General features: G+C 44.1%; 2 protein-coding genes across 2 annotated transcripts in view; one reads left to right on the plus strand and one right to left on the minus strand.

The window, feature by feature from the left end:
- The window catches only part of T265_11586 (hypothetical protein), a gene marked incomplete at both ends in the record, with an annotated part of 10920 nt that extends 7842 nt beyond the window's left edge, over positions 1–3078 (plus strand). Inside the window, 4 exon segments of the mRNA XM_009178275.1 lie at positions 133–376; positions 954–1051; positions 1069–1134; positions 2929–3078. Coding sequence (XP_009176539.1) covers positions 133–376; positions 954–1051; positions 1069–1134; positions 2929–3078 — 558 coding nt within the window.
- Positions 3079–9623: 6545 nt separating this feature from the next.
- On the minus strand, positions 9624–9857 carry T265_11587 (hypothetical protein; the record flags this gene model as incomplete). Its single annotated transcript, XM_009178276.1, has 1 exon — positions 9624–9857. The coding sequence occupies one exon, from the start codon at positions 9855–9857 to the stop codon at positions 9624–9626; it is 234 nt and encodes a 77-aa protein (XP_009176540.1).
- Positions 9858–21900: the final 12043 nt, after the last annotated feature.

Below are 21900 nucleotides of genomic sequence, written 5' to 3' on the forward strand. Positions count from 1 at the left end.
AAAAATATGTGCCTATGAGAGGTTAACTTTCCTGTCCAACAGCTTTTAACCGCTTAGTTGTATTTTTGCTAATAGTCGACTTCTTTGTGAAGTGTTTTCATCCCTTCATTTGATTCCCTCACGAAGATACAGGTAAATATCCCGTGGTTACAACCTTTGAAGCATGGGTATGCGCGGACATTCCTGGAGGATTTCGAGAATGTTGCGGATGCAGAAGAACTGGAGGCCGAACGCAGTTGGGCTTTGAGCGGTTCGAGGCGACCAGGATGTGCTGGGAATGCGACCGACCATGTTCTTCATCAGTTTGAATCAGTGGTTGGATCGTGTCTGGACGTAATTGGACGCCAGCAGTTGCTGTGTGACCAATTCGTCGAAGGTGTGCCGACCAAAGAAAACAAAATATGGACAACGAAATTTCGTTTCCACTAGTGACCCCTAAGGAAACGGTGCCTGATTGTGACGGGTGTTTCGGAATCGCAGGGAGAGAGGGATGTCGGGTTGTATTGGATTAGAAATAACTCGTACAATAAATGGTACAAAATTGTTTTAATGGTCGCACTCTGAGGAACAAGTCTTGTTTGGTTGGTTGTATGATTGTTGAACTTAACCTCGATTTAATGGCTGAGGTTTGGTGGTCATTCCCAATTTGTGACACCAGGTTGATATATCGCGTCAGACGAGAATCCTATGAGAGCAGGTGAAATCATCCTGCATTACTCGTCGTGTATGTGTTGCGTAATGGTGACCTAAGAGAAGATTTTTGATGGATCGATGGATCTGAATTTGATCGTTGAACTCGTCCACCGCAATTGCGAAACCTCTAGTTATTTTACGCTCAAAATAATCGTGCAATAGTGCACGTGGATTCATCGAAGCGGTTCTGAATAATTTCAGTAACCATGTGCAATTCTTTCGTGCTGCTTTCGATACATCTTTTCACACTTGGCCTCAAGTTGGGCTCGGACTTCAAACTCAGCCAAGCGTGTATACACTCATTTGCAAACTAATTTGTTTTTTCGAGAGACTCACCTGGAACCCAGCTGAATCCCTCGTTTGTGATCTTTCCAGGCGACTGAATGTGCTGCACCAGGCCGCCTCATGTTTCAAGTAGAACATAAGTTTGACGGGAACCCGGTGACTGCGCCTACATGATGAGCCCCAAAAAGGGGAAACCGGTCGTGGGCTGTCGATGGATTTTCAGCAACCTTATGAGTATTACGTTACAAAGTTAGCCAACCATGCTTCTGAATTCAGGCTCAATAATATAATACCTTAGCCCCTCTTGATTGATCTTGAACCTATGTTCTAATGCACACGCCAACCTCTTCGTTTGATGGCTTGACTGTTCCCCCAAAAGACGTTCCAGAGTGGATCACCGGTATGTCTGGCTGACTGAATTTGGCGATCGTCATATTGTCACTTGGATCAATTCCTTTTCACTTTCAGCAGTCTTAGGACATCCAGGGAACCAGCATTTATTGATTAAGAGCTAAAGGCCTACATGTGGAAGTGGAAGAACCTGTTCGCTGGGTACAATTCGAGTAACACTCGGCAGGACTCCAAAACGCGTGTCTGTCTAGCTCAAACGTGAGCCAAATTAAGCACTGATTCTGGAAGGAACCGGCATATGCAACCAAGGCGGATGTGCTCGCTAGATGACATGGCTTCATCTGTACAGATGGGAAACTTCCATCCCTCTTCCTCCTGGATAAGAACTCAGCAGTTTGGTGAGGCGCATGCTCACAGCCCATTCAGCAGCCTTATCCCTCAACCTCAGGACCTCATGAATTTTGCCCTATGTTCTCCTGGAGGTTTGCCTTCAAATGAAGAGGCTTGTTTCCAATTCAATGAAAGCTCATTTTAGAGGACTTCAAGGTCACTGCCTTTTCAATCATCGGCTTGTGTACAAAATTATGCGAGACATTTGAGTTGGAAAATCACCTACAGTAGCCTGGTCCTAGTGGTCGGAGGCAACTTGCTGAATGCCACTTCTGTGTCCCCAATCTCCCGATTCTCTGAAAAGAGGGTTTGTGTAACCAAGTCGAGACTCGCCCGAACGTGATTTACGTAAACTTCAGTAAACATGTGATAGGGTGTAATGCGTTCAAAGAGTTCAAGGGAGATCGTGGCCGTGGATTGCCGACAACACGATCGACAAATCACTGTTGAAATTAATAACGGTAGGTCAGACTTAGTATGCGCCTTTAGCGGACCTTTTCAAACCCCTTGATGTGCTCTCATGCCTGATCTGAGCTACGGCAGATGTACCGTTTCAATTTTGGCACATTGATGAGAAATTTTTAAACACAGCCTAATGAGCGAACGGTCTTGACGAGGCAGTGGCACATGACCTCAAGTGTGCGACCGACACCACCAGAAAAGTAGCTTCGACCACCGGTGCCCGTTTAATTGCTTTCGAATATGACACAAAAATTCATCAAAACGTTATCGGTCCCTAGTGTGACCATCCGGGAGTATAGACAACCTGAATCTTTCCCACTTTGGAAATCGGAGGCCGATTTGCTGAAGAAAGCCTGGAGTTTTGATCCTAGATCTAACCTGGGGCCTCGAGATTTGAGCTATATGTTCCCTCTATCTTACCTGGTTTGTCGCAGTGATTTGATTTAAATCAGACATATAACAAAGGGTGACCCAAAAAGGAAACGTTGTGGGCTCTTCACCCCAAACCGTGAGGGACCAACTCGAAGACGTAACTCCCAACCGTAAAAGCTTCGGGAAAGGCTCTCGGTTTAATTTTATGTTATTCACCTGACTGGCTGACTGAGTTCCGGCCGAAACAGTCTGCCAGCTCCATCCTCAGACGACTGTTGGACTTCTAGTTTTGGACCGCATCTACTGCTCTCCGAATTGTATGTAACGGGGACAAAAAGGGATAACTTTATATCTTTGTAATGTACTACTCATAAGGTTGCTGAACATCCATCGACAGCCCATGATCGGTTTCGCCCTCTTTGGTGCTCATCAGGTAGGCGCAGTCCCCGGGTTTCCGTCAACCTTATGTTCTACTTGAAACTAAATTGCACGAAATTAGCGAATATACACTCATTGGCAAACTAATTTTGTTCTTTCGAGAGACTCACCTGGAACCCAGCTGAATCTCTGGTTTATGATGTTTTCAGGAAACTGAATGTGCTGCACCAGGCCACCTCATGTTTCAGTCGCTACGATATTTGAAATATCGCGATACATGTACATATTTGTAATGTACTACTCATAAGGTTGCTGAACATCCATCGACAGCCCATGATCGGTTTCGCCCTCTTTGGTGCTCATCAGGTAGGCGCAGTCCCCGGGTTTCCGTCAACCTTATGTTCTACTTGAAACTAAATTGCACGAAATTAGCGAATATACACTCATTGGCAAACTAATTTTGTTCTTTCGAGAGACTCACCTGGAACCCAGCTGAATCTCTGGTTTATGATGTTTTCAGGAAACTGAATGTGCTGCACCAGGCCACCTCATGTTTCAGTCGCTGCGATATTTTGAAATATCCGATACATGTACATATTTGTAATGTACTACTCATAAGGTTGTTTTCTAACCTGTCTGTCACGTGTTGTGGCCTATAACACCCACGTTAGTGTATCTACTCTCTACACTCACATGCCACTCAAATAATAGATGGAGCTATCCTGGAAATTAGTTTGTGAATTTTTATCGGTTGCAAAATACTGTTGGAAAATAAGATTCGGAATAAGGGGTTCCCCAAAGTGTGGTACTTTTGTAATTCTGAAGCATCGGAAGTTAGGCAGCGTTTTGAAGCGGTGAACATGTGGTATAATCATGACCAGATGTACCGAGGTCCCACTAGCCTATTCACAGGTAGAAAATGGGGCATTTCTTTCAAAATCATTGTAGGAAAAGCATTAGTGATTCCCTTCAACGTGAGAGTTTTGCTTTACTGTACATTCTGTTCAAGAAACCTCATCTTCAGAACGTGACTCCTTGCAACCAATCGGGAAGGAGTAGCCATGGAGACACCGAAACACCAAGACTACGTTTTCTCACCTCTTTAGAACTCTTTTATCCATCCAATTACTAGCAGATTTCGCCCAGAACTCAGATGGCGAGTATCCATGCAAACGCTAAATCCATTTGTTGAACTCTGTCACCTGATCTTCATTCAAATTGACAAACGGAACTGTCAGCTGACTTCATTTGTTACCGACCTCATCGATCGATTCAGCAACGATTACTCATTGCTCTGCTACAAAAAGTGACTAAGCTTGGGGTATTAAGCTAGGTTGGCTACAGAAGTACCGAACTTGTCTCAGTACTTCCCCTTCGAGTTCCACTTCAGAGACCAACAGTGATTCGTGTCAGATGTTCTATGATTCGAAATTTTGCTCTTTCTAAGTTTGAAAACAAAGAGACAGACAAAGCGCTTTGCCTTTAGGGTATTTTGTGCACCAGATTTTCCCCATCCAGGCTAGACTATCGACAAGCGAAGTAAAATAAAGCGCAGAAAGCGAGAAAAACGGTTTTCCATCCAATTGTATTTCGTCTTGAAGATAACCATTGATCACACATCTATCCAGCCCCATCCGTCGTCGTTGTAAGCCTCTTCTTGTGATACTGTAAAACGAAAGACAAAACTGGTTGAGACTAACACAAATATGCGTAACGAACCGAACGCATAATAGTAGATATTCGCATGGATTTTCTCAGCCTAACAAAATTTTTGACCGTTTCTAGTGACCCCAACTGGGCACTGACGCAGATCAAGTCATAAGATCATCCTGGTTTATGGGCTGTAAAGGTCTGAACGAATGCAATCGCGCATGCTAACAGTGAAACAAATCCAAGCTGTTTTGTTCTTGAAAGCTGTAGTCCAATTCGGATAATCATCTGACTACTGGTAAGTAGTCTGATTAATTATGAACCCTGTTGAAGGGTCTGGCAATCGACGCGCCACGCGTGGACTCGGCAAAGCACCCTTCGCCCATGGTGGCTGGAAATGTCTGCTCACTGATAGTTAGTGCAGCGAAATCTGAGGAACCCCGTTATCTTTTGATGAAGCTTAGCTGTCTAAAGGACCGCAGACTGATCGATGATTGTCCACTTGTGAAGCGACCCCCCACATCGTTGGATATCGGAGCATATCTCGTGTAATAGTAATCTGACCTGTTATCACCCTCTTCTGATGTAATGGGTACAAGTGTTGCATCTTCCTTCCAAGGAAGACATTTGAAAAACTGTTGAGCCTCACATCATTATCCAGTATGTTGTTTACTATTATAAAACACGGGAGAAAAATACCTGTCCGTACCCGAATCAATATTTTTCACCTGTATCATAACTCCCGACTGCGAAGGCCTGACAAGACAAAGCAAATTTTATTCGAGAGTCCATTCGAAACTCTGTTGAAACTTTAGATTCGAGCATGTGGGTGAATTTCAGTGAACATATTGATCGACAATCGCATCCTGGCTGCCCCCCAGAATTACCACTGAAGGGTGAAATTATCAAAGACAACGCAAAAAACTATAGAAACCGCAAGTAGTCTGTTAAACACATATAGGAAAATTTTCTCAGATGTATTATTCTGATGAATAGAGAGCGAGGAAAGGCGGAATATGTTCAGGCAGAATATGAGGCTGACGGAAACTTGGGAATCGCGACATCCTGATTAGCCACAAGAAGAACGAAACTAGTGGTGAACTGTCGAAGAGTCCTCAGTAACCTCATGAGTAGTTTTCTTCGAGGAGGGCAAAATATACTCTTCAATATGTTGCATGAGTCTCAAAAAGTCAGATGTTGTCGAGCATGTAATTGATCAATACTTTGCTTCTGAAGACTTTCATGGGGATAGGGGTTGGTAGAACACCTAGAGGAAGCACCGCACAACCTGTACTCCATCCCATGTGCACATAGCAACGAGGTATACTGTGACTTTCCAGCACCGATACGCGACTTTTTGGCGATTTAGTAGGATTAAAGTCCGCATGCATGTCGTTACGTCCTTCATATTATGTGCTACTCAGCTTTTTTAATGAAACTTGTAGGTTGGTTACGAGACAGAGATCTGTTGGCTCTCTGAAGCTGTTCAAACAGTTGGCTCACCAGGTTCTTTTTAGAAGTTGAAAGTCAGACGCCTTTTTGACGTAGAGCTTCAAGTGTCTCGAACACATTGTGTCTATTGATGCAGATATTCTACTGTCAGGGTTTCATCTTCTGTCTTTTGGGAAACGCTGATTGCTTCAGGTTTTATACCACCAGCGTCGAAGATTGGATACTGTGTGTGGAAATACTACAGTCTATCTAAGCTGTGAAATGAATACTTAGGGCACCATAGGATAGTTATCATGATTCTCGTGCTAACGCGGTGTCCATATAACTCACCGTCGTTGCTTCATTAGACTTGGAACGTCAGGCAACTTGCGATTCTCACCGCGTAGGTGTGTGTGCAATCAACTGGCTTTCCCATACACTTAGCTTGCAGGTCTGTCAGCTTGGGTTGCGTATATGAAAACGCACTTGTCACGAATCCGAAAAGCCTAACAGAACTACTACACAATGCATAACACTTGACGAAGCACACTACTACTTATAAGGTTTCTGAAAACTGTTGGACAACCCAAGATCGGATTAGTCCTTCTTGATGCTCATCAGTACCCCAGTTTCCGTCCACCTCAAGTTCACCTCGAAATGATTATTCCAACGTGCGCAAATGAAGAAATTTTTTTTTAGAAACTTACGCAGTACCATAGATGTCATCCATTTTCGAGGAAAAACTTCAAAATATCAAGGTTGTTAAACGTCCAATCATCAGTGGTTTCCGGTGACGGCATTCAGAAGTCAGTGAGTTTAGGACGTTTACCACTCAACTTCACAAAGAGACGAGTGTTTAAAAAATGATTTCGGCATTTTAGTTATTTCGGACCGACTTTTTGTTCTCTGGCCTGCAAACGTCTGCAAAACATATAGTTTCAGGCTCGTGTAGCACAAACAAAAATGAGAATTCGCTTCTGAAGGGCTTGATCGAACACAATAACCATAAGGTTACTGATTCAGTTGGGATTCAGTCGAGCTCCCCGTCGACAACATCCTAATTTCCAAATGAACGTATTTCGTCAATTAAGGAGTGTCTCTCTTCCTGGGAAGCCTCAGTCATCCGATCAAAGATAGTCCTTTTTAATGAGAAAGTGTGAGATCCGACAAGTGCCAGCAATAAAAATGATTGTGCGCTAGAACATGTTAATTCAGCCTGGATTGCTTTTGACCACCACAGTCCAGGACAGTTTCACGTTTTTGACCGTGGTACCCGCGATGGATTCACCTGAGTTACTAAAACAGTATAGAGAAGGGATAACAATGTCAATAAAATTCCAGCTCGATGACAGGAACAACACTGGGCAGCGCAACAAACTCCGAGAGACGATGCATTTGCTGGGTTAAGAGAACGCTTCTATTTTGGGGCAAAGTAGCTGATCCACTGACGGCCGGCACTAACACAAATGGGCTCACTTACGAAAGCTTTTTCAGGGCCTGTGTATCTATGTCCCTAAACTAATGGTTAAGTTCTGCACTTTTTTCTCCGAGAGACGCTGAAATTGTCGTACTCACCGAACAGCATTTGAGGTCTTTAGGTGGTTTGTATCTCGAGATGTTCACCATAAGTCGTCAATGAAAAAATCCGAGAAAATTAACCCCCCCCCCCCCGATGAGGGGGTCACAATATGGACTAGAAGGAGCAGGATGTATATCGTTACCTGACATCTTTTTGTAACCTTGCTCGACCAGGATACCTGCACCTGTAATCACGGTCTTCGAAGTAGGCATCCAAATCATTTGTTTCAGCTGCTGGTCCCAAAATAGATTGCTGTATCGACGTAATACACTACTCATAAGGTTACTGAAAACTCTCAGACAGCCCACGTCCGGTATGCAAAAGAGCGTATTTCGCAGATTATCGTACTCTCTGAAGCTGTGCTACCTAACTGGACCGTTAGCAGTTAAGGTCTGATCGTGACTGGATACCAAACCGAATAAGTATGAATCAAATTGCGACTGCTCATGAAGCAAGCAGACGAAGTCTGAGTGCAATGGTCGCTCGTAATGGCTACCGAGGTTTTGGTGAACAAATGCGCGTAAAAGATAGCCTGAGGGCACAATATCTCCGAACACAATAGCTCGGCGTTCAAGCTCCGTGGATTTCGTTGGTTCTGTATTATTGAATTAGTGGAGGAGACCTGGCAGGAATGTACAACCAGCGAGATAACTCTGGAACCCACAAAGTAGCAGAGCAATTGGTAGGTCGACTGGTCTGTCATCGGTGCTAATTCAGTAGAATTTTGTATAATCTAGCTAAATTGGAGCTATAATTTCTTCAGTTGGAAGAACCGAACTACTGGAAAATTGGTTCATCTGAGTGGTTTATATCACGGTTGTCTTCCAGAATCACCAATCCAGATGAACCTGCGACAATGCTGTCTTGCGTCCACTCAGTTGCGTTGAATGGACTGTGTCACTTAGTGATTAAAATGTCTGTGTACTGAGTTCAGTATTGAATTGCAGCAGGAAGTGTCATTACGAACAAAGAACGACAGTGGTAAGATCTGCAACCGTCAAAGTCTGCGGAAACTCTTGATGCTACCGCGCAGTGGGGGTCGGTCTTGATAAAAATCGTCACTCTAAACCGCATCAGTCTTGAACTTTAAGGCATGTGTGAGGATAAATTCGGTGTACCAAGAAGGGATACAGCTATATGCCCTGTCCCATCAAGGACCCCGAAAATGTACTATTCTCCACAAAAATTTTATCGTGACTATATTCGCCGGAATCCATAATTCACGTCCGCACAACTCTCGTGTGAACAGTGCTCATTCCGTCATGGAACACTTATTCTAGTGGGTGCAAACCATCGGGAGGAAGCACTAAACTCGAATTTCGCTCTTATTGGAACTCATCAGTGGTGTGCACACTTGGCCGTCCCGGTGTTCAAAATCCGGACATCTGATATTCGAGATGAACGTGCCACTACTACTTCACCAGCGCACGCTGACGGGCTTCTTCAAATTTCAGCGACGTGATTGGTTTGCCGGACACCACAGCACCGACCGGGTGTGGTTGTGGCCAGCACGTGTGAAGCAAAACTCGAAACTGTCTCCATATAGAACAGAGAATCCGATATGTGTTGACAGTTGTTGAATAAACGAGATAAAACGCGACACTCACATCCGTGTCCTGTTTCCTGATTGGGCAGTGCAAACCATTCGCCGTCATCAACTCCATGATTAACCATATTCCTCCGCATTCCGATGCCCGGTTGGGCCAAGATAAATATGGTTGCCAAAATGAGGCAGGTGACTCTGAAAAACTGTAACCGTATGAAATGAACAGTTAATGCGGGTACCAAATAGGAATCATCACAACCTAACAGAAGATGAAGTAGCTGAATAGAACGCGAGATTTTCACAACACGATAGATGAGTGAGTTTGTGGTATCTGGTTGCATTTAAGTCTATCTAGGTTGGTATCTCAGCTTAGTGGGAGCGTTATGGAGCAGCACTGTTTTAAGCTAGCAGACGATGGGTGACTTGCCATGGTGAGCCACAGAGCTTATCCGCATCAACCAGTCCATGCGAATATATATACTCCCTTCACAGAGCAGTGATTGGACGGTATGCTGACCTTGTTGTGATTGGACACTTCACTTCAGCCCGCTTACTGGCACGCCTGCGCTGCTTCTCACACGGCTCGTCTGCGACTGAAGACTGCTGTTCTCTGCTTGGGTGCATCACCTCTACCAAAGGCGGGATACTTTCAAAGGAATAACCCAGATCATCGCCTGGATTAACCTCCCATGACAACACAATCCGGAGCGCAACTTTCATCGAGAGCTTGAGACGGGACATTTTTGAAATCTGTCGCTTATGCGAAAGTGATTTTTTCCTACTCAGTAATGTTACAGCTCTTATTTCAAGTATATCCAGGTAAATCTTGCCGGCTCATTTATTTCACCACACATGTAGTGGACTACAGAGGAAGTTGGAATCCACAGACCTAGACCACTCTATGGATGATAAAATGTACAAAAGTGTTCAAAACCACATCCAAGATAGTTTGTAAAACATGGAATATCATGTGTCGCAAGTATTCTGAAGAGGTAGTTGGGGATAGACAAGGAAGTATTAGTCTGAGTTTAGAATATCTGATCCCATACATTGCAGCAAATAGAGGGAAAATAAGTCAGATGTTCAAGTGCAGCACACACAGGCAGTCGATCGATAGTCGATCGATGCTGCTTCCCATTGGACACATGGATTGCGGACAGCATAGAAGGAACAGAGCAAAGGGAACATATAGCTTACTAATGACAGTCCTTTCACACTTTATCGAAGAATCTTTGGCAATATATTTCTACGTCTCAGCAGCAGGTAGAGAGACTTAATCAATCAACCTGTTAAACTGTCCTTGGAAGCTGGATTGGTAGTCCAGATGCTTTATTGGCGTACTGAGATTTACCTGGACTGCTTAAATGACGACGAAGTTGAGTACACATCTAATCCGCAGTACCACCGCTAACCATGCTGATCACGCTATATGGACAGTTCGACTGGGATTAATCATGCACGCTCACTATCTCCGTTCTATCCAGTACGAGCTCACGTTCCCTATCAATTTGGTCGTTCATTCGTTGCTCTTTTGAGTACAGCTGCAATAAATCAGGGATCGATAAAAGCAACGCAAAGACATTTTTACCATTCTCTAGTCTGCAAGCGAGCCAGATAATCACAAAGCCTGGTGGGCACATATAAAATAAGGTTGACGGGAAAACAGAAGTGTCTGAATTCATCGGCTCCATATTTAGAAAGTTTGGCGACAGTAACCTGTGTCTGTCACCATCTGAAAGCTTATCCACAGGTACCCCATTAACGAAGATATTTGAGCTCAGAACAGGGTCCAAGATAGCGGAAACTTAGGTCTTTGTGTGAAACAAGGCCGATTTCGCAGACTGAATCAACTCTCCTCTTCAAACCAAGTATGTCGTAAACAGAAGCTTTGAATTAGCAGGCGCAGTGGTGACTTTGTGCTCTGCGTGTAGCCATGCCTCAGCTGTATGTTGTCGGGTCCACGTACAGCTGACCTGGCCGAGTCCAGACTGGCGCCTGTTATCTGATGCAGGACAATCTACAGTTAGATCCCACCAGATGTGGTGTATGAGCTGGTAGGCTGAGCTGTACTTGATCCGCTGGAGAAGCTAAGCTTGGTCGTGTTCTGGAGTGCACTATGCTTTGATGATCTCAAGAATATCCATAAACCGTTGTATGTAAATCTTTCTGACTCTTAAACAACCCACTTTCACATTCAGGTGTGCCCCAGAAGATAGAGAAAAAAGCCAGTGACCAGCTGGATTATCTCTTCTGCAGAAAAGGAGAACCACGTCTGTTCCGCTCTATGTTAAACATGCGCGTGGAAACGGTCAGTAAGGAACTACCAGCATCATCATCATCGTCGACAGCATCATCATCATCATCATCATCATCATCATCATCATCATCATCATCATCATCATCGAGGGCATCGCATCAGTGTTCAACACTAATGCATCACTGCCTCATTTATTTGAAAACCTTATTTTGAAGAAAAGAATAAAAGTGAATAGAGAGAGGACTTGGTGCTTGTCCACCATAATCCTTCCGAGTTGTCTACACCTTCAAGTACTCACTGAGGTAATCTGAATAGAAAATGATGAGGAGAACGTCATTCACATGAATTGGTGGCAATATCTTACAGCGTCTTCAATCGGGCACAAGGGGATCATGCGGTCCCCATCCTGGAAGGCGAGTCCCACCACCAAGACTCTTAGTAACCTCTTTTATACTTTACTGGCAGATGAAGGGATGACCAGCTCTTTGTTTCCGCCAACCGGAATTGAGTATGGACGGCAGAAACTGATGATTCGACATGCTCAGCTTCTGAGACTGGGCACATTCCGCTGTTCACATTGTTCACCTTGTAACGGCAGTCCTGGATTTCGTCACCCGTGGGCTTGTATAAATGAACTTTGTACTTCTTCGTTACGTCCCTACCATGTAGATAACCTTCGCCCACCAAGTAAATAGAGCCCACCGCGTCACACATACCGCATGTTACATGATCATTTGTAGAATTCACGAATTCCAGTTGCCCCTACCACACTAAGCCGGCTATAGCTTCGAGCGACATGTGCAGAACGGTGCTGTCAAATTACAACTGTACTGTTCGTCTTAGATTACCTGCATAAATCACCCGACTGATATCTCTTATTGTAACAAGTGACTGACTGAATTCAAATGACTTAACAGCATGCTCTGATAGCAGAGGCAGGTTGTTTAACAATAGCTGTTGGACATCCTCTGGGCAGAAGACGTGTAAACCAACATATAAACTGATGCACACCGTTGACTAATATCAGTCAACCAAATAGGAATTGATCAAAGTTGGAGAGGTTGTGTTCGTGTCACTTGGGTGCACACAGTGTCACTAGCATTCTGTAAGGCTTGGTCGAACGGAATCTTGGATGTCCTTTGTTGCTTCTCTCCAAGTCATCAAAGACTGATCGCTGAAAGGCTTCGTGCCACAACAGGAAGTAGACGCAAACGACGAGGACGGAGCAAGGTTCTCTTTTGCTAGATGATAACCTAACGGAGCGAATCAACTGAGCTACCAGAATTTCCCTCACAACAGAAGGATGACTGACTAACCGAACATAGATAAGGGAAAATATGCTGCATATGTCATGCCACAGCCTTTGCGGCTACGAGTAGAGGACAAATTGCGCCGCCAAAAAAACAAGTTGATCAAAAACGAGCCACTGTCTAAATCCATAGTGGATTAAGTAGATGTTGTGTACTGAAATTCACGGAAAAATCAGGTGTTACTCTGACTATGAAAAATATCAGTATATTTGGCATGGAACTCGCTCTGCCATTACTGCTGATTACCAAACTTTCTTTCGAGATGTTGGTAGTGGCTTTAGAACGCGGACAGATTGTACTGAACACACACCCATGAATGGTTCAGGCATGTGAGATGACCGTACAATTTGCCACAGCCGTTTTTGGGGAAAGACTCGTGTACCTCATTACTCCCAGTCAAACCGTTCCCTTTCTCGAATCAACTGTTTCCTGCATCGATATTCACCGACGATTCCTCATGAACTTTTGACCCTTAACATGTCGGACGAATTCTGACGAACTCTTTACGCGCGCTTTTTGACCACTTGCGTTACCACGTGCCGGCTCGCACGTTTGTCGCTAATTCACATGAGGTTGTCGCTCTTGTCGGGCCTCCTTTGTTGATAAATCTCAAGACTTCGTAATTCTTGGTTTGTGGTTTCGCGCGTCACTCAACTGGGCTTCCCAGAACACGTCACGTACTCTACAGCTGGATTGGCAACCTCACAGGATTCACAGAGAGTCGCTGAAAGAATTACGATGATTCTCTGTTTGTTAACAGCTCAGAACATTTAACTCACGATAACGGGTCTACAGACATGTTACAGAGTTTTGTTGTTGGTCCACTCCAAAAGCTTCAATGCTGAATTAGCAGATTATGGAACTATTCGGTAAGCGCTTGGTTTCTGCAACTTCACGATAACGGTCTACAGACATGTTACAGAGTTTTGTTGTTGGTCCACTCCAAAAGCTTCAATGCTGAATTAGCAGATTATGGAACTATTTGGTAAGCGTTTGGTTTCTGCAGCTATCAGTCCGCTAGAGAGCTAAGAGTATTGCCGCTTTAAGTCGAACAACATGTTCAGTGGATTTCGAAAACATAAACAACTACATATGTCCGGCAAACTTCACTTTTGATGCTTGCTCCAAGTTGAGCATAATCTCACCATAGAAAAATTAGTAAGTTGAAGTACACCCACTGTTTGGGCCTAGGTCCGTCGAGGAGCGAGGGATTCGGTGGGAGGTGACTATTTTTCCATTTGTAGCATTCCACCTGGTGCAAATCACATTAACTCTCACGACGGACAACCTAAAACCTAGACTGTTCTTGTTATCCAGGGTGTAAATTCCTTTCGCTAGCAGAGAGAGCCACCGAGTTCTGGACACTTGATTGCACTGAGCCGAAGGGTGGAATGATCACACCATTTCGTCTGGTAGCGAACATTCCATTCGTATCCACCCAAACTGATATTGTCTGAATTCCTTTCGAGTCACAAGGACCGTGAAATTTCAGCCAATTACATATGCTTCAGCTTCCAAATGAAATTAGTGTACGTTAGTTAACAAATTACCGAACATCCTCACACTACTGTCATTTAATAAGTATCTCAGAGGAAGTCTAATGTCAAAAGATGAGTGAAGCTTCGATCTGCGGAATCGTCATCCGAGGAGCCAGACAACACTTGGCCACGTGATGTGGTCTCCGTGACTGAAGGATCAGTGATGCTATATTCATTCGGAGTGCGAATCAGTTACAGTGACAGCCTCTCGTGGCCAAACGGTTAAGTGCTCGTGGGTTCATATTTCGCTAGATGTCGTGTGACTCACACCGCTTATGATTCCGAATAAGGATGAATCAGCTCAACAGTGCATCACGGTTTCTCTCCCTAGATTGGATTCACTCAAGGAATGAAAACTAAAATGGGACTATTTTTCTTCTGATGCCTGAGGAGCGTTGGATTTGAATACTGGTGCGCTCATCCTCTGAGAGATGTGAGTTAGCTTAGCTGTCGGGAGCTTATTTAAATGTCCCTAAACCTAAAGCACAGATGGATTTTCCGGCCCCAGAAGTAGGCCAGGAATTCTGCTATGGTGACAAACCAAGATGCTCATCCCTTTAGGTTAGTTCGAATTTATTAAACTGGTCATTCGTAAGATAATAAAAAACTATTCTTCCCATGTATCAAATCGCATGCTTCACTAATCCACGTTTCCATTCTTTTCACATACACAGCGGGACCACAAAGGTGGAGTGGATCGCATAGACTCCGCAGATGAAATCGAGGATTGCACGTCAGATGAGCTTCAGTAGTTGTTTTTCGAAGCACTTCTATCAACCCTGTATGCAGGATCGCATGAAGAGAAATGTGGTGTTTTTCCTGAATGATGGCCCAGCTGAAGCACATCTGGTCAGAGCAAATTGGAAATGAATGGATAACTCGACTCTCAGTTGAGCCTCACATCGGCTGTCTCGATTCGCTCAACTCCGGGCCTGTATGTTTAGCACCCCAATGCAGGGCACACGACCATGTGCGCTTGTTGTCTCGTTAGTCATCGCGTCCTTTGGATTTGCCTAAGAAGCCGTCAGCCCAGAAGCCGGTCAACACTAGGCTAGGTGATGTGCTCTCCGTGACTGAAGGAGCAGTGATGCTATATTCTTTCTTAGTGCAAGTCGATCACGGTGATTCTCAGCCTCTTGTGGCCAAACGGTCAAGTGCTGGCGGGTTCGGAATTCGCTGGAGTGCCGTTCGATCCACACTGCTTATGATTCCGAATAAGGATGAATCAGCTCTACAGTGCATCACGGTTTCTCTCCCTAGATTGGATTCACTCAAGGAATGAAAACTAAAATGGGACTATTTTTCTTCTGATGCCTGAGGAGCGTTGGATTTGAATACTGGTGCGCTCATCCTCTGAGAGATGTGAGTTAGCTTAGCTGTCGGGAGCTTATTTAAATGTCCCTAAACCTAAAGCACAGATGGATTTTCCGGCCCCAGAAGTAGGCCAGGAATTCTGCTATGGTGACAAACCAAGATGCTCATCCCTTTAGGTTAGTTCGAATTTATTAAACTGGTCATTCGTAAGATAATAAAAAACTATTCTTCCCATGTATCAAATCGCATGCTTCACTAATCCACGTTTCACATACACAACAGTACCACAAAGGTGGAGGGGATCGCATAGACTCCGCAGATGACATCGAGGATTGCATGTCAGATGAGCTTCAGTAGTTGTTTTTCGAAGCACTTCTATCAACCCTGTATGCAGGATCGCATGAAGAGAAATGTGGTGTTTTTCCTGAATGATGGCCCAGCTGAAGCACATCTGGTCAGAGCAAATTGGAAATGAATGGATAACTCGACTCTCAGTTGAGCCTCACATCGGCTGTCTCGATTCGCTCAACTCCGGGCCTGTATGTTTAGCACCCCAATGCAGGGCACACGACCATGTGCGCTTGTTGTCTCGTTAGTCATCGCGTCCTTTGGATTCGATTGACTGGAGTAGCATGGCCCAATCAGCAGGGGCCGGGTAAAACACACCTACACACATGATCCAACGAAATCGATTTCAGCAGCGTGTCAGCGGGTGACGCTATGTACGCTATTTATGAGGCGTGTGCCACTGAGTCTAAGTAAATCTGAGCCTAAAATTATCGCTGTACTCTCTTCTACAAACAGGCCGAATTTCAACTAGATCTATCAGGTATGACACTCCTCAAGTGAATGGGCTGTACAAAAGCCGACCCATGTTTCAGCTCGTACGACATTCAAAATAACGTAGTACATTTTCCTGAAGGAACGCTGCTGACAAAATTACTGAAAATTCTTCGCAGAGCCTATAGCCGGTTTGGCCCTTCTTTAGACTTGTCAGTCGGGTACCAACCACGAGTTTCTGACAAACTAATGCTCCGACCGAACCCAAGTTTTACCCAAAGAACACATACTGTAATATCTAGGACATCGCGTTAACTGAATCATAATGCTACACATACAGTGAGAGATGAAGAATATCATGAACAGATATTCAGCCGGGATTCCAGTGTGTTATTCGTTAACACCAACTCAGTTTGCAAACGAGTGTATTTATCCAACTGGACTAGCTCGATTTATGGGGTGGAAAAGAGCGAGAAACAGCAGGTGGTCTTGATGGTTTTTCAAACAGTTTAGTGACTTCCGATACCAATAACATTTCACGTGCGTCAGTGATTAGTTTGAGATACCTGTTGTCAATCAGATCTCCTCCTGGAGAGAGATCAGTTTTCGCCACAGGTGCGACAAAATTTGCGAAGGTGGGTATTGCATTCCAGACAGTCGCGTTATTTTGTGCTCTAAATCTGGCTCCTGTTTTAGTCGTGAGTTTTGTCGACCTGCCAAGGATCTCGCTATGTTGAAGGTTTATTGTTAAGACACGTGTATGTCAAATGTTGGGGGAGATCTTCGACTGTTCCTCAAACAGAATGGCGTCGTAGACTAGACTTGAGTTGAACTCAGCAGCGGTCACTGATCAGAAAAATCAGTAATTCATGGTCCGATTCGATTAGTGGAAATGGATTCATTCCCTTTTTCAAAGGCAGGATTTTCCTCTGTGCCTTGAAACTCGTCATAATTCGTTTCGGGTAACTCGAATTCTTAAAAAAGACCCACAGATTTCTTTGAACAATTTGTCCACAATCAAAAGTGAATTTTCGGCAGTGTGAAGACGTTTTGGAAATTCTCTCCCCAGGATTCGTCCTGCAACTGAAGTCAATGTGTGTCAAAACCCCAGGAAGCATTTGTACGGCTGTTTCATCCCTATTGGGAAACAGCGTCAGTGCTCATCTTACGAATCTACAGAACAATTCGAACTCACAACCTTCCAGCTAGCAGTTGGGAATTCAGCCATTCTACCGCGGGCGACTTATCTGCAAAGTGATGAGCCCGTATAGATCCAGGATATGATGCCACTCATCCTTGAATCACCGAATTTATATCATGTGATCACTTGTTTACTCATGTGACGACTTCTCATTCGGAAACGCAATTCGTCATGTGACTTTTTTCTTCTGAGATTCTATTGGCTTGTTGGTAGAATAAGATTCTTAAGATCTTTCCGGACTGTGTTATGAACCCGTGAATATTCGTTGTATTACTTGTCGCAATATACTATTTATTCCGACGTACCGACACCACTATGCACAAGGGTCCTGAGCCTCTTTGGGGACATCCCCTCATTGAAGGACCATTTCGAGGGTGTGCCTTCTTTTCAGAAGGACCTTTCCTTGGTGGATGGTGGTGGTAAAGATAGAAGGTTAGGTGAACAATAAGAGCTGTCTCAATGGACTTGGTGGCACTTATTCATAGCTTTTGGCGTCTTGACTTTATGCACTGGCATGGGAAAACGACACCGTCTCCAACGGTCAACACTGGTTTTTGCAAATCATCTCTGCATCTCTCTCCTCCATATCCTGACAATCTTATCAATACCTCCGGTGCAAACCATTGTTTCTGTATTACCCATGAGCTCGAAACAGTTCAGTGGTAAAGACCAAAGAGGTGTGGTTTGAATCCAACCCTGACTTCTCGACTGTTCCTCTCTAGACTTGGGCATCCTGGTAGTACCTCAGCCCTCATGCTTTTTTCCGGTGGCGTGACAGGTAGGCACCGGAATAATACAACAGATAAACGACACTATTACAATAAACGACTACTACTATTACTATCATTATTATTCTTTATGTACTTGCTGGACCCAGGACTTATTGATCGTGAAACCCATTGTTTCAGTGAGCGAAAAGTTTATTTTTCTAAAATGTCTCGCTACTGTCTACAGCCGGTTCCAATTAATTGCATTTTCAGTTAGAGGGGTCTCAAAATTGCTCACTTTACTTTGAAAATTCTTAGTGGACCTTTTTTAAATCCACATGANCTGAACGGACTCCCCTTATCTCCGTTTTCCTGGCATACCCCTCAGACCATAGTTATTACAGGCTTATTTTGTATCACTAAAAAGCCTCCCCCCGCATTGCTATCTCACCTATTTGAGTGCTTCTGTGGTCCGCTTTTTTGTCGAACAAAGAACATATCCGAAAGACGCGAACATGATATGAACTTGGCAGCAAACTGCCAAATGGCTACGTTAAACTCACCTAAGCCTTCTGGATGATCAAGTTAGCTGGGAATAGGAGAAAGGTACACCTGTAAACGGTTTGCTTGGATGGTTCTTAACAAGTTCTCGTGTGTAGAAAACGCTGTAAAACACTGATATCGGTAGTACCGGTGGGTGTGGAAAATATATCAACATGGGACTGTTTGAAAAATTCTCTCCCGGTTTGACGAAAATTGTTTAAAAAAAACCACCCCGCTCCAAGTAGACTCTCATTAAACCAGTGCACACGACATAGGGTGCAATCTTCTCCTCTTCAAGCTTTTATGGTTTCCTCTGAAGGTAAATCCCCCATCGGGGGAAGGCTGCAACACCTATTCTTGGGCTAGCATACTTGGCTACTGTTTGATAACACGTTACAGTTTTTCTCACATCATGCTTAATTTTTTTCGTCAAATGACCGGTGGCATTAGATAAAGTCATTTTTTGCTTCTGAGGCTGCAGCATTATGTTTCTATGTCACCCTGATTCTAAACTGTGTACTCAAAGTTTGCAGTTTCGTGGCTGCACGGAGAATACGTCCTTTCCATTATTAACTTACCGGATGTGACAGATCATCCTTCTTTTATTTCCTGATGAGTAGACTTTAATCTGCGTGGACTTCATCCTAAAAATTGTTAGCGAATCACTATGCAACTACAAGAATTGAAATGAGGTACGCTGTTATTAGGGAAATTCAAATGAGTTCAAACATACCATATCAGGACCCTCCGCTACAGTGAACAAGGTTCAATGGAATCTCGGGCGACGGTGAATCTTATATGACGTGGGACCCTGTCCTGAAACCGCCAAGAAGTCATTGCTATGTTCAGTGTACTTTTTGTGGATTAACAGTATTATTCCATGACTTTCGCGTATGGCCCCCATTACTTTCATGCTTTCATAATATGGTTGCGAAACTCTGGGGAGTCCGGCTTGTGTTGAAGGATGAAATTTCCATTGGGTATTCTCAGATCTCTTCACATTACTAATAATTTATGAGTAGCTTAAAGAAAGTGCGGCTTCCGCCTGAGTGCAGCCTCCACCTGAGAAGTTGTTACTCCAGCAACCAGTCAACATTTGTGTCTATATGATGCGAATCTCGTAATTGGAGGATGAGTGCAACTAAATTCTATCCAGTGCAAGTCAGTCACACTGCTATTCAGCCGTCTGTGACCGAACGGTAAACTGTTCAAACTACCAGACGAGGGTTCGGGACCCTCTTGAGTTTAACGAGATGCGCACTGCTGATGATACCCAAGAAGTTGTGCAGTGCTTCTCGGCTCCTCAGCATAGTTTTGCCTCACTGACACGAGGAAATATTAATTGAAATACTTAGCATTTTTCTGTTATTGTTTAAAAGCAGGCCAGTATCAAAAACAAGTACGGTTAAGCCCTCAACAACCAAGAAATTAAACTTCTTGGGAACATAATTACTGAATCCACTGAAGTGCTGAGTACCCTGTGGCTTCTGACTTTGATCCACCGGCCCGCTCCCCAGTTGCTGATTTGGCATGCATCCATGTTCTATACGGGACGGAAACTGAAAAATACGTTCAGAGGGGACTAAAAACTATCCGCCTGGTCAGTGGATGGTGGTAGGACATACACGAGCACGGTAGACCTAGCCCAGCTTCTCAAAACCGTCGTCCCGGGCGTCAACAAAATTTCAAACCGGTCTAGCGCGGAATAAATTTGGGGATTTCTCCATCAGTTTGTCTATTCATGGAAGTGAAACTGACATAGCGGGATCCGTGGTTAGGTTTGTTTTACCATCTTATCCAGGAGCATAGTGGGCATGTCTGAGGTTTGGGCAGGAAATTAGTCGGCCTAGGAATCTCAGCGGAATATCAATGAACGCTGGCTCTCCAGGTGACAGATTTTTAGGTTCACATAATTGGCTTGTCTGATACCTGTCCACTGATGTTCAGACTACTTTTGGTTTCGAACAGTGGCTAAAGTTCCTGATGAGTCTGGTTCATTGAGAAGTTTTGTGCACAAGTAAAAACTGTTGAACCCCATGTCGTCAAATTTGACATGGAATGCTTGTGCAAATGTGCATAAGTTAAGAACTTGATGAATGCAACTTAAAACGAACGCTTGCGTCGTACTGCCATAGGAACGCTTTTTGTATGAATCGATGCGCGCAGTCGCTTCTTGAACCTTTATACGTGTTACGAAGACACCCAGAGCTGACCGAACCTCCTTAACAAATTGCGACATGTTGTTTGAACCCTGAGTTTCTCGTTTAGAGGACATCCTTATGGAATCCCAGTATTTTCACCTGACTCTCCAAACTTCTTGGGAGTCTGTTCATAGACGATACTTCGAAACCTATTCTCTATTCCCCAGATCCACTAGTCATCTGTTGTGGCGTGAGTAGTAACTAACGCTTGGAAATATGTCCTGCAAAAACTTTTTTCGGCCTCATTAAATTCACATTAACATGATAGTTGTCGAAACAAACATGGTGATCTTCACTGGAATTGGAGTGCGGCTCATGCTGTGTTATGTAGAGCTTGAGGTTTCGGGCTGATCTTCCAGGCCATCGTGGAGAACTATTACGGGGGATGTAAGTCACGTGGACCAGGGTTAATGGATAGAAATTCGATGAATTCAAAAACGCGTATTCTGCAATTCAACGTTTCAGAGCACATCTTCTCTCAGCGACAAATGATTAAGTGTTGGGCAAAGGGGGGGGGCTTTACTTCGACTGCAGCGGGATCACTGCCACCAGATTATCTCAACATGTTCAAGATGTAATCCGAATCAAGCTCTATTACAAGCGCTCAAGCCTTCTTCCAGATTCTTCCTTCAATTCGAGCTTATCACAACTACAGTTGTAGCCTTAAGTTCACGTGAAACTCACGATTTAGGCCAAGGGCCTAGGTATGAATGAGCAGGACGCTGAGTCATTTTCTTTTCCCAAAATGGAAATTTCAGTCAAATGGGCAACTGAAATTTAAATAGGCTCTTAGTGAAATACACTCATTTGAAAAAACATCGGTTTTTCGAGAGACTCACCTGGAAGCCAGCCGGATCTCCCGTTTGTGATGTTTTTTGGACTTGACTTCTTCCAAATACTTGGTACACAACG

The sequence above is a fragment of the Opisthorchis viverrini genome (assembly GCF_000715545.1).
Source record: "Opisthorchis viverrini unplaced genomic scaffold opera_v5_527, whole genome shotgun sequence".
Taxonomy (NCBI): domain Eukaryota; kingdom Metazoa; phylum Platyhelminthes; class Trematoda; order Opisthorchiida; family Opisthorchiidae; genus Opisthorchis; species Opisthorchis viverrini.